Source organism: Lactuca saligna, chromosome 4 (assembly GCF_052625555.1).
Source record: "Lactuca saligna cultivar CGN05327 chromosome 4, ASM5262555v1, whole genome shotgun sequence".
Taxonomy (NCBI): domain Eukaryota; kingdom Viridiplantae; phylum Streptophyta; class Magnoliopsida; order Asterales; family Asteraceae; genus Lactuca; species Lactuca saligna.
The window spans coordinates 179,956,234-179,970,261 of record NC_136420.1 but is presented as its reverse complement, the minus strand read 5'-3'; the positions used below and the strand labels follow the sequence as shown (position 1 = coordinate 179,970,261).

The following is a 14,028-nucleotide window of genomic DNA, read 5'->3' as shown; positions in this document are numbered from 1 at the left end:
TAACCACCATATTGAAAATAAACTAGAGAGATACCAGATAAAACACATATCATACTATATAAACCATATCCCAACAAAACCCTAGGGTTTTGACTTCCCTATTACGCGTACGAGTCCTTTGCTTCCAGTAGTACGGGCCCATACTACATTTTTCACCTACCCATATTTGTCTCAGAAGAACATGACAACACCTTATCAGTACATACTAGAATACGTGTACACCCTATTCTCACTAACTAGAGAAAGGTTAGACATCCCTTGACTGGTCGGTTGACCACACATAACTCATCCATGAAGCTTCCACCAACCCTACAACACTCGTATATACTAATCATACATAACGCTAGACCCTATAGACACTCGAATACTTGATCCTACCCTAAGCCCGTCATCAAACAACAACAGGAAATCAAATCAAACCAAACATTCTCATGCTATATGATCATAGTTATGTACAACTATAGTGCATACACCAAGTAACTATAGTAATGATGTCAATTTCATATAGGAAAGAATCCTACACTGTCATGCATCATATAATTAGGCAATTATATCATGCAATTATTAAAGATCCCTAACCTATCACTAGGATGTTTTTCTACATAACATAATAACAGTTAACTATATGGTAACTTGGGGTATATTTACTGGCTCCAACTGATCGTACACATCACATCCTTCCTTGGTTAGTTTTGAAAACAATTTCGAAAATCATTTTGAACCCTTTATAGATCCTTAGTTTCAGTCTGGACTCGCACAAATGTTTATCCGATTCTCTTAAACCAAGGCTCTGATACCAACTTGTAACATCTCAAAAATCATAAAAAATTAAACTTTTCAAAATAACCCATTACTTCAAAAGTGTTTACAAAAATCATTGTTTTCAAAGCATTGTTTAATTCAGAGTCTCTCAAGATCCATCAAAATAGAAATCGAGGATGTGTACGGTCATGTCTTCGCCATGCCACAGCCTTCTAAAGTACCTGAAACAAAACTAAAACCATCATCCAACAATCAGTGAGTTCCCCCAAAGTACCACCACATAAACATAACAAACAACAACATGCATAAATGAGCCTTCAGCCTGACTGGAGCACCTCACAGGGCCTACCACCTATCTGGACTGCTCTCTGAGTTTTTGACATGACTGGACTGCCTCGCAGGGCCTAGAGCCTATCCGGACTGCTCTCCGGGCCTTCGGCCTTACTAGACCGCTTCGCAGGGCTTACAGTCTATCTGGACTGCCCTATGTATATTGGCCTTCAACACAAAGCAGGATTGCCTCAACCCAACCAAACATAACATGTCAACATATACGTATCAGATAAACATATAACCAATCAATATACAAACAGGTACATCTACAGATCACTACCACATGCTAACATCCTATATACCAGGATATCGATCTAACAGGTCTCTACAACATAATAACATACTATCATATAACATGATATTCGGTCCAATAGGACCGCCTTGGTACCTTCGACACATAAGTACCATGAAGAAGACTCACTTCACAATCTGAAAAATAACTGATCAATACTCTACTCCCAAAAATCGGCTCAATCCAAAACCTAAATGTCAAGACATTAACCATTAATAATATTTTTCCTAAAATACCTTTAGTCAAACTTTGTCAACAATGAGAAGTCAAGTCAACACCTAATTGGGTCAACCTAGCCGAGCCAACCCAACCGAGTTGACTTAGCCGAGTACGTTGAGCGTAGTGTTCTATACGCGGGGCGTACTCAGTGATTGACCAAGTTACAGGGCGCTGATCGCGTATGCAGAGCATAGTACTTGGTACGCCTTGCGTACGTGCTCTATTTAGCCCTTTTCCATATTAAGAGCTTAATACTCCACATCTTCACATCCAAAATCAAATCCAAGGCCAAAATACCCTGAAGAGTCAAGCATTTTCCAACTTTATGACTTTGCATGCCCATTAAGTGTTAAATACAAAAAATCTTAACATCTTAATTCCTTAAGACCTTCTATAACATGCATGGAGAAAAACTAACCATCAAGACCACATTTTTATGATTCAAGACCCTTCATAAGGTCTGAAAGGACGACTTATTGGGTCTAGAACATTTCATGCTCAAGAATCACCATTTTTGGATAAAAACTGTCTTAAAGGAAGAAATATGTAGATCTATAAGATGGAGTGATCAAGTTAAGAACTTTATACGTCCAAGTGATGTCAGATGATGATGTGATTCTAAATCTAAGGTGCTTTACTCGTCCAAGATGGTCTCTACTTCCTAATTTCTTCTTCAAAGGCACAAAACACAAACACACAAACTCAAAAATTCTCACAAGGTAGATTAGGGTTTACAAAAACGTTTCTAGAGGATGGAGGCTGATGAAAGGAACCGGGTTTGAGAGTTAATGAAGAATAAATATGGCCCAAACCCTAAATATTAGGGTTTGTGACTTCACCACATACGCCCATCATACGCAAACGTATGCCCAACGTACGTGACTCTACCCCACCATTCCAAAATTGGCAAAATTAGCCCATCCCATCCATAAATCTTACATAATAAGGACCAAAATGTAATAAAACTCAATATAAGGGTCAAAACTAAAAGTACCTCAAAACAAGATGTTATAAATTCTCTTTTAGGACTAAATGTTGTTTGGTTCTAAAAGGCTTACGAAGTACTTAATAAAGAGAAGACTAGCATATTTGATGGCTAATACTTGCTTTGGTGGATAGATATTGAGGATTTGTACTTTGGGTATCTTTTGTCGTCGTATTGAACTTTCAAGCCTCTCTTTGAGGAATCAAGGTCTACGAAGTTTGATATTATTTTTATTAAGTGTTTGGTTTAATCTTTCGATAAATGCAAAAAGGTCATTGGTGGGTTAAAATGGTTTTAAATTTATTCAAATTTTAAAGCTTCCGGTGCAGTATTTAACGTTTTAAGAACACTAATTTTTGAATAAAACCCAACATTTTCAAGTGACAAAATCCAAAAGATGGAAACAATATGAAGAATATTGATGTCTGCCAATCATTTGTCGTTTCCTTCAGAAGGAGATGGCAAAAGGGCATAGATAGAACCTAAAACCCAACAAAGGAAAATGATGGAAAAGAAGATAGCATAAATTGTGCACCTATTTCATTCACAATCGACATTTGAGAGCGGATAAAAACGCATATGAGCAAATGCCTAGAGGACATGGTGGAAAAGGCGGCGGAGGACATGTCCTCGACTCCAAACCGTCCTGTTCATAGCTGATAGCTAAACTGAGAAAGTCACGACTGAAAACTCGACACTGCTCATAAGTCAATACGGGTTTTAATGTTATATATAATTAAATAGGTTACACAAAATTTAATATGGGATAATCTATCAAATAAACTTTCTATCCCGACATAAAAAAGAACTTTAAAAGTAGTACATGGTAACGAAAATCACATGTGGAAAAAAATTTATTTTTTCGTAATGTTCACGATGGTGAGGAACATAAGATAAGATAATGATAAAGCCAATAAAAGAAAATCTTATTTATTTCTTTGTTAAAAACATAAATGAGGATTATAATTAAACGATTAGAAAACTTAATATTCCATTATTATAATAAATTAGTCTGAAATGGTTATTAATGTATATGATTAAAAACCTAAAACTACCCTAGAGAGGTAATCACTTTTCAAAGAAATAAAACAAATACTTGATGCGGACGTAGAACATTGAGACGTTAGTCTAACAATTTTCAAGTGTTTGACATCGTCGTTAACTATGTTCATAACATTATGCAACTTAGAAGTTAGGATGTCGGAAATACTAAGTAATATTAATTTTATCTTTCATACATACCTTCAATTTCACCAAATTTAACAATGATAAGAGTCTATATTCAGTTATTCACATAAAAGTTCTATGCTATAGTTCACTAGTTCTTAATAAAAAGACCTAAAGAGAAATTAAATATCATTTTATAATTTTTTCCACCTTCTTTCTATCCATATCAAACGATGATATGTTTTATATTTAATTTTTCTTAATAATATTTTTATATAATTTTCACTATTTAATATATATAGAAGAATAAATAGGAGAAAATCGTTGGAAAATATTTAAGTTTTTTATTAGATTTGAAAATATGTTTGGGTGTTAAATCTAAGAATATAGATCTCAATAATGTGAGGTTTTACATGTTAAGGGATTGACGGCAGAAAGTTGGATTTTGTAAATCTAATATTGAAATTCCAAGCTTGAAACTAGGCTTTTCATTTTATTTATTTATTTATTTATTTTTTGCTTAATTAAGTAAGCTCATGTGTGAACTAATAAATTTATATGTTAAAATGATTTAATTTTAGCTTAAATTTTTAGAAAAAAAAAACTTATAGGAATAACCCAAAATTTTCCTTTTTTGCTTAAGTAAATTAATTTAATGTTTGAAATTTAATGAATAAAATGCCGGAATATACTATAGAATATAAATGAGAAATTAAATTGATTCCTACTTTTTATGCCTACAAATGTTCCTACCCAATAAAATTATGACAAGTGTCATCTTTCCATATTTTTTAAACTAAATCATTAAGACTATATTAGGAATATATCAAATACAATTAAATTGAATGGTGATTTGTTATAATTTTAGTGGATAGGAATAATTGTAGAAATAAAAGGTAGGAGGTAATTTAATTTCTCAATATAAATTGAGCATAAAATGGGGAGACAGCATTAGGATATAAATTGACGTCAATTTAGGACTTAGTAGATCCCAAAATAAAAACACCCACCGCCTAACATCACACTCCTTCCAGGTTGTGTCCTAAAAAACCCTAACTTTCGACTATCATCGATCTCTACAAGTATGGAAGTTAGCGTTCTACAGGTTTCTTTTCATTTCTTGCAATGTGTTTAATGTGGCTTTTTTATGCACTATCATCTTAATATCAACTGTGTCTCTTATGTTCTTTCTATTCGACGCAAATGTAAATGTGGAAACAAATTACTTATATAACTAATGTTAAAATTAATTTAAAAGCCTCCAGATACCAAGATACCAGAAAAGGGTGTTAGTTTTTACAATTTCAACTCTCAAAGTTGATTGGAAACTTAAAACCCAGGAATAAAATTGATCGGATTTAATTACACTTCTTGTGTTTACCTAAACACCATATGTACTTATTTCTGTTGATCCGAAATAAAACATGTACAAACATGTTCAGTTGATGTATGTTATTGATCATTCATGCATGTTCCCTTGTGGCTATGTACACAACTGTGTTTCTTCCTCATGTTGCTGCTTACAAAAAATGTAATATATTATTTTGATACAGAAATCGATGGAGGTGGCAATGAGCAAGTGCAGGAAAGAGTGTGAAGATGAACAAATGAAGAGAAAGAAAAATGAGGTTCAATGGTTTGCATTTCTTCCAGATGACGTGGTTGAAGATATCCTTAAAAAGCTTCCTTATGTTTTCCTTCGTTATAACGCAAAGTATGTCTGTAGAAAATGGTTCAATATAATTAACATGATCTTGGCAGAAAATTCTTTCTTTATCCTCCAGACGTCATTTGGATTTACTGTCCGCTATGTGGATGTAAGGGAAGAAGGACATGGACTAGAAGTGAAACAGCAAAACCTTGGCATACATTTCTTTGGAAGGATAAAGTCATGGTATAACGAGTTTCTTCTGATATCAGACCCCGCCAGAAAAAGAAAGTCACTGTATATTTTCAATATAATCACCAGGGAAAAATCATTTCTTCCCAAGCCTCCAACATTTTTTGCACATCAAGATACTAGCGTATGTGCAATGGCCCTTTTTTTTGACAGATTCAAGGGAGTACATAAGGTTGTTCACTTGTTTAATGGCCTATCACTCCAATGTCATATTCTCCAATTGGAAAAAGATATTGTAGTCTCTCGTGTTTCCTCAAGGTGGAAAAAGATCAAAGTACCTTTTTACTTGGATCCTACGAATGTGGGTGAGATAGTTTCAGTTCAAGTTCAAGGAAGGTACTTTCATTGGAATCTTAATTGTTCTAAGTACCTGGTTTCTGTTGATATGATAAAAGAAGAAGTTCTCCAAATGAGCCTACCTGAACCTGGTGAGCGTAAGAGGCTCTACTATTCTATTTTTGAGATGGGTGGTTTTCTCAGCCTCATTGATGGAGTTTCTAGGGACAAAACTGACTTATGGATTCTTAAAGATTTTCAAAGTATGAAGTGGGAGAAGTTGCTTTCGATAACAGTCCAGGATCATGGCTTTGTAAGTGCTTCTTTTCGATATCCAGTTTGTGGCGTGATAAATAAGAGATATATCGTTTTCATGAGATCAAGGCGCAAGAAAAGTGTATTCAGTTATGATCTGAAAAATAGAGTCTTTAAAGAGCTAGACATCCGCATTGATCTCGGTGATCTTTGTGTTGCTCATTCATCAGGACCAAGTGGAAAAACTAAAAGGGAGGAGGTACCGGTGTCGTTCTAAAGTTCTTGAGTCATGGCTGATGAAACTAGAGAGTAATCCGGGTTATAATTGTACTTTGGCATGTTTTCCTCATATTTAGCTGCAGTATTTACTATTGATAAATGATATATTATCATCACTTTTGACTTTGGTGTTGTACGATGTAAACATAACATCTTTTTCTTAAAAGAACAGATAATTTGTTCTTACCTGTTTTAATTACATTTATAACTTTGCTTGTGCTATTTAAGGTAGCTAGTAAAAGTTTACAATCATAGTTGTTCCAAGGTTTACTCATCAGTTCCTATTGTTTTGAAAATTGGTCTTACCACTAAAGTGGTCATAGTCATTCTATCAGTTTGATGGTTCAACTGGTGTAAACCAAGTTGATGTAATTATTACAATACAATTAAATATAAAGTTATGGTGGAGTATTTCGATGATCGTTACGCATCCCTCACCGAGGCGGTTGCTGCCGCAGCTTCAGCAGTTGTATCCACGGCAGGGTTGGGAGCCGGTCAGGCTTTTTAGTATTGGGATTTCGATGACACGAATCCCCCTACTTTTGATGGGGCTCAGGACCCCATCAAAGCCATGATGTGGTTGTCTGATGTGGAGGGGTGTTTCTTCACATGCTTATGTCCTACTGACCAGAGGGTCAGATGTGCCCTGAACTTGCTAAGGTTCGGGGCAAAGGACTGGTGGAGGTTGGTGACTGGGTCGTATTCAGATGAGCAAAGGGCTGTTGTGTCATGGCAGCAGTTCCAGGATATGTTTCGTGCTCGCTACATTCCTCGAGTCGAGCAGGAACGGTTAGCTCAGGAGTTATTAGAGCTTAAATAAGATCAGGAGACAGTGACGGAGATCACTCGCATGTTCACTGAGAGGGCGATGTTCTGCCCGGAGTTTGCTTCTGAGAAAGCTCAGATGACCCGTTATCTGAGCATGCTCAAGACAGATATTCGACAGTTTGTGGCGACTCAACGTTGTGATACACTTTTGGAGTTATAGGAGGCTGCCAGGCGGCGAGATCTTGAGATTGAGTTGAAGCTGAGGGAGCAGGGTTGGGCTCCAGCACAGGTGCATCCGGCGCCAAAGCGGTCTAAGACCGCTGATTCTAGGGTTGAGAGCCAGCAGGGCCGCACTTGTGGAAAGTGCAGCAAGGGTCATTCGGGAGCCTGTCGAGTGAGTAGTGGGTGCCAAAAGTGTGGTAGGGAGGGGCACTATGTGTCACGCCCCCAAACCAGAACGGCGGAAACGTTCGAGGGCGGAGGACGTCATGTCAAGTATCATAACAATTGAATAGTAAAGAAAGTACACACCACCATAATATAAATATATTTGAAAAGTTTACATGATTGTATGTGTTACATGTTTGCAAAAGAAATAAAATACAATATGGTGACCCAAAATATGTTACTAATGCCAGCGCGTTAGTCTTCAAAAGTAGTTGCTACCTGGTTTAGCGGTTTCCTGAGAATACAAGTTATTTCAAAGAAAAAGTGTCAACATTTAAGTTAGTGAGTTCATAAGTAGTATTTTGAGGAAATGTATGCCATTCGAAAGTGCGTGTGTGTTTTCCAGAAAATCCGATATTTTCTTATGAGTGTATGAAATGAATATGAATGATTGTTGTATAAATTGTATGTATTTGAACCAAGAAAATTCCTTATTTTCCTAAAAGTGAAATGCAGTCTCAAATTACCAAGACCGTAAGTTGTAAGCAACTATGACATGCTCAAAAGAATGATGTTGTAAATCGTTATTGTACAAAATGAATGTATATGAACTAGGAAAATCCTATATTTTCCTAAACGTGAAATGCAGTCTCAAATTACCAAGACCGTAACCTGTAAGCAATTATGACATGCTAAAAAGAAGATGTATAGTTGTATTGTTAAGTAAAACTAATTGTGGAAGTGTTTATCCTGAGTTTTTGATTATGCTGATAATACCCTAGAATATAGTTATTACCCCCCAAGCATGATTGGGTTATGTATTACTACGTGCTTGAGTCATTGTTTCCGCGTGTTGTGAGTTCCTCATAACCATACTAGACGCAGTACCTATGTTGACATTTGTCACCCCTAATGACGGACTGTAGCTAACAGTCAGGGTGCGGAGTTGTCAGCCCCGTATAGATCTATACACACTTGTCACGCTCTCCCTCCAAGAGACTCTGGTTATAGGTGGGGACTTTCGTTTGGTACAAACAAAGCCATATGACACCACAAGATTGCTAACAACGAGTTCACGAGTAATATGATGAAAAATCATTTGTATGAAATGATTTCCTTTTCTACCGTGTTACAAAGACGTGATGATGAGTTGAGTTTTCTTGTAAAAGCATCATGTTATAGTTGAAACGGTTACCCTTGATATGATGTAGTATGCAAACGTATAAATAAAACATATTTCTATTTATAAAACATATTGTATCCCAAGAGGGTAAAGTTGTGTTGTGAGGTATTTTGCATGATAATAACTTCATAAGATATTTAAAACAACAGTATCAAAAGTATAGCAAAAGATCGATGTTTCACACGATTTTAGTCGTGTGTTTACTTGTATTCCCCCCCCCCCCCTAAAAGTGTATAAAGGCATTTACAAAACATTTGAAAACGTAGTTATATGGGTATGAACTCACCTAATTGATTGAAGAAAGCGAGATGAAAATCGAGTAGAACTTCGACTCGGAAAAGTTGATTTTCTCGGGATTCTTGGGAATCTCGGGAATGCGAAACCTTCCTTCGGGACTTGAAGGTGAAAACCGGGGATTTGGTAGGGACTCGGGGGCTTAAACGCAGAGTTTCGGCGTGAGAAAGAAGGGAACTGAGCAATGAAACTCAGAGCCCTTGAAATCTATTTATAGGGGCATTTCTGGTGTGCCACGTTGTAGCTAAGGGTGGCCATGTCGTCGGAAGCAAGTCTTATCCCCTTCCATTGATTGGACGCCCTCAGTCACTTGCCGGGTTGCGAAAAAACTATGCCACGTCGTGGCAAACCTGACAGCCTCGGATTTCGGGCCTCGAACTTGTAAAATCCGTAACTTATGCATACGAGCTCCGTTTTCTATGTTCTTTATATGCATGCGTAGCTGAAAATATGCTCTACAACTCTCGTTTAGACTTCATTATCTAATTTTGACTTTATTTTTTATTATTTATTTTAACGGGCCGGGACACGAAAATTCCATTAAAATCCATAACTTCTTCATCCGATGTCCGTTTTCGTCAGACTTTTCATCGTTGTACTACTATTGTTGAGACCTTAGATTCTCATTTAGGTTGTTTTGGCCAAAAGTCTATCGATCATTATTTCGAGTTTTTAGCTGTCTACTGCTATATCCGGATCTTGGAAAATCATAACTTCTTCATACGAAGTCAGATTTGGACGTTCTTTTTATGTACGCTCGCGGTTTAATGTTATCTACAACTTTCATTTAGATATGTAAGGCTAAAAACTATTGTATTGAAACTTTGCGTTTTTCGTTTAATCGGTGTTGCCAGTTTTGTCGGGAATTTTAGAATGGTTATAACTTCCTCGTTATAACTCGGATTTTTGTGTTATTTATATGTATGAAAACCTTGTTACGATTACTACCACTTGATTTAACCCAACTAAGATTTTACCAAAGTTATATTTTGACCTAAATTTGACTGGTTTTAGATTACATTGTCTCTAAATATTAGGTTGTCACACTATGCGAGGGACTGCCGCCAGTCCGCTCTTGCATCGGATATGAGGATATGCTATCATTGTCATCAAGTTGGTCATGTGAAGAACAACTATCCGCAGCTCGCAGCCAGCCGGCGCAGGCTCCAGCGCCGGCTACATGAGGATTACTGATGGGAGGCCAGTTAGGGCAGAGCCTCCGAAGGCTCAGGGGCGTGCCTTCCAGCTTACCGCATAGGAGGCCAGGGCAGCACCAGATGTGGTTGTGGGTATGTTATTACATATGTCTTATGCTTATCAGTTGTACCTGTGGTTAGGAACGCTCTTAGTCAATTCCTTGCCTGCTTTGGTTTTATTTGACTCAGGGGCGAGCTGGTCTTTCATATCTCAGACTTTCAGTAGGAAGTTTGGTGTACCAATGGACGAGCTAGAGTGTCCATTACGAGTCTCTATCACCAACGAACACGGAGTTTTTGCTTCATCGCTCTATCGAGGAGATCTTCGAAGTGCTCTTTCCGATTGATTTGATAACGATTCCCATGGGGGAAGTGTGCGTAATCGTAGGGATGGATTAACTTAGCCATTTCGGTGCCATGACAGATTGTGAGGGCCAGCGAGTTATAGTTCGAACCCCAAGTGGGGGAGAACTAATTGTTTATGGTGAGGGTACCAGAGTGGGATCAGGGTTTTGTTCAGCTGCCAGGTCTCGACAGTACATTCAGCACGGGTGTGCAGAATATTTAGCATATGTGGTGGATACACGGGTCAGGGATCAGACTTCAGTTTCATAGGTTCCGGTGGTCAAGGAGTTTGCCGATGTGTTTCCAGAGGAGTTACCCGGAGTGCCTCCGGAGAGGCAGGTCGAGTTCAGGATCGACTTAGTGCTAGGTGTGGCCCCTATCGCCAAGGTGTCGTACCGATTGGCGCCACCAGAGATGCAGGAGTTGTCATCACAGCTGCTAGGAAAGCATTTCATTCGGTTGAGCAGTTCTCCATGGGGAGTGCTGATACTCTTCGTCAGGAAGAAGGACGGTTCGCATAGGATGTGCATTGATTACCGGGAATTGAACAAGTTAACGGTGAAAAGCCGTTATCCACTCTCGAGGATAAATGATCTTTTCGATCAATTGCAGGGTGCATCATGGTTTTCCAAGATAGACTTGAGGTCTATGTATCATCAAGTCCGGGTCAGAGAGGAGGCCGTGGAGAAGACCGTGTTTCGGAATCGTTATGGTTATTATGAGTTTGTGGTGATGCCATTTGGGCTCACCAATGCACCAACAATATTCATTGACCTGATGAACTGGGTCTGCAGTCCGATGTTGGATCACTCGGTCATCATGTTCATAGATGATATGTTGGTGTATTCCAAGACTCGAGAGCAGCACGAGGAGCATTTGCGGGAGTTATTGGGAGTTTTGAGGCGAGAACGGCTTTATGCCAAGTTCTCGAAATGCGAGTTTTGGTTACGAGAGGTCCAGTTCCTGGGACACCTAGTTAACCAGGATGGGATTTTGGTCGACCCAGCCAAAATCGAGGCGGTCATGCAGTGGGAGGTTCTGAAATCTCCCTTAGACATCAGGAGCTTTTTAGGATTGGCAGGGTACTACCGGAGATTCATTCTGGATTTCTCCAAGATTGTGGTACCCCTCACTCATCTGAAGAGGAAGGGGGTGGATTTCCGGTGGGGCCCCGAGCAGCAGAGGGCATTCAAGACCCTCCGGCAGCGATTGTGTATGGCCCCGGTCTTGACGCTCCTGGAAGGAGTTGAGGATTTTGTAGTGTTTTTTGATGCATCCATCACATGTTTGGGGGCAGTCCTCATGCAGAGAGGGCGAGTGATAGCTTATGCGTTGCGGCAGTTGAAGCCGCACGAGATGAGATACCCTACGCATGACTTGGAGTTAGGGGCGGTGGAGTTCGCCCTCAACATATGGAGGCATTACCTTTATGGGGTCCATTGTACCATATACACAGATCACAAGAGCTTGAGGAATATCATTGATCAGCTGAACCAACACATGAGACGACAGCACAGGTGGTTGGATGTAGTCAAGGACTACGATTGTGAGATCCTTTACCACCCTAGTAAAGCGAATGTGGTTGCGGATGCTTTGAGCCCCAAATCAGATGGGTCTTCCACCCCAGCGGTATGTATGAGGATAGAGGTGGATTCTCCGCTGGTGAGTTTGATCAGAGATGCTCAGGTGGAGGGCATGCGACCAGAGAACTGGAAACTGGAGAGGATTAAGGGCGAGAACGCCCGGTTTGTGCAGAATAGCCGGGGCTTTTGACCCGATGCGGTCGGGTATGGGTTTCGATGTCTGGTGGAGTCAGACAGACAGTCATGGAGGAGGCTCATAAGTCTCACTTCTCTATTCACCCGGTGGCCAGCAAAATGTACCACGATTTGAGTTTGAGCTACTGGTGGTTGTGCATGAAGCAAGAAATCACTTGGTATGTCTAGAGGCGCTTGACCTGTAGGATGGTCAAGGCCGAGCATCAGAGGCCGCATGGCAAGTTGTAGTCCGTGGAGATTCCCATGTGGAAATGGGAACAAGTCACGACAGACTTTTTTACCAAGCTGTCGAGGATGGCGAAAGGGTTTGATGTCATTTGGGTCATCGTGGATCGACTGACCAAGAGTGCGCATTTCTTGGCTATACGGGAGAGTTCATCGGCCGAGAAGTTGGTTGATGTGTACGTCCGCGAGATCGTGTCTCGCCATGGGATTCCCGTTTCCATTGTCTCTGATCGGGATGTCAGGTTTACCTCCCGCTTCTGGCAAAAGTTTCACGAGGAGTTGGGCACGCGATTGCACTTCAGCACATCATTCCACCCACAGACAGACAGCCAGAGCGAGCGGACTATTCAGACCCTCAAGGACATGTTGAGGGCATGTGTCATTGACTTCAGTGGGAGTTGGGATTCTCACCTACCGCTTGCGGAGTTCGCTTACAAGCTATCATTCTACTCTTTGCGCCCCGCCATTCGAGCTATTGTACGGGTGGAGGTGTCGCACCCCGGTTTGTTGGGGTGAGGTTGGTCACAAGGTGATGGGTCGGACGGAGGTGGTCTTGCAGACTACTGAGAAGATTCAGCAGATCAGGCAGCGACTACAGACCGCTCAGAGTCGGCAGAAAAGTTATGCCGACAGAAGCCGATGGAGTTGGAATTCCAGGTAGGTGACATGATTCTCCTGAAGGTCTCACCTTGGAAGGGTGTGATTCGCTTTAAGAAGAGGGGAAATTCGGTCCCCGTTACATTGGGTCTTTCAGGATCATTTCCAGGGTTGGCAGGGTGGCTTACAGGTTAGAGCTGCCGGTAGAGCTTAGTCGCATCCACAGCACTTTCCATGTTTCGCAGCAGAGAAAGTGTGTCATGGATCAGGAGGCGGTAGTATCACTGGATGATGTTCAGGTCGATGAGCGCCTAATTTACGTGGAGATGCCTATGGCCATTTTGGAGAAGAAGAAGAAGATTTTGCGGAACAAAGAAATACCTTTGGTGAAGGTGCAGTGGGAGCATCGTAGGGGGTCCAAATGGACATGGGAGAAGTGTGGTCACGACATGGTGTCGATATAAATTGGATTTTGAATTGTGATGACATCGATGTCACGATGTGGTGAATAAGGCCACATCGTGAAAACTGGTCTTCATAGAATGCAGTTTTGCAATAATTCTTCCATTCAATTGATTTTCAATTTGACCTTCTTAATGGATTGGAAGAGTTGAGAAACAAGTCATACACAAACTCGTTGATCTACAAGGATAAGAAGAAAAAATGGCACTAAGCAAGGCTGAAAGGAAACAAGGAGTTTGAAGCAGGTCAGAAAGTCCTCCTTTATAATTCAAGGATGAAACTTTTTCTCGGAAAGTTGTGAACGCGCTGGTCCGGGCCATTCAAG

General features: G+C 39.9%; 1 protein-coding gene across 1 annotated transcript; it reads left to right on the top strand.

The window, feature by feature from the left end:
* Positions 1 to 4,726: 4,726 nt before the first annotated feature.
* LOC145043136 (uncharacterized) lies at positions 4,727 to 6,662 on the top strand. The gene is made up of 2 exons (XM_078991699.1): positions 4,727 to 4,863; positions 5,312 to 6,662. Exons 1-2 carry the CDS (start codon positions 4,843 to 4,845, stop codon positions 6,464 to 6,466), a joined length of 1,176 nt encoding a protein of 391 aa, XP_078847825.1. The 5' UTR covers positions 4,727 to 4,842; the 3' UTR covers positions 6,467 to 6,662.
* The last annotated feature ends 7,366 nt before the right edge of the window (positions 6,663 to 14,028 follow it).

Bases quoted from the DNA above. Each gene is read 5' to 3' on its own strand.
- LOC145043136 (XM_078991699.1), top strand. From the start codon at position 4,843: ATGGAAGTTAGCGTTCTACAG. The intron at 4,864-5,311 runs GTTTCTTTTCAT...ATTTTGATACAG, and splicing joins TGGAAGTTAGCGTTCTACAG to AAATCGATGGAGGTGGCAAT.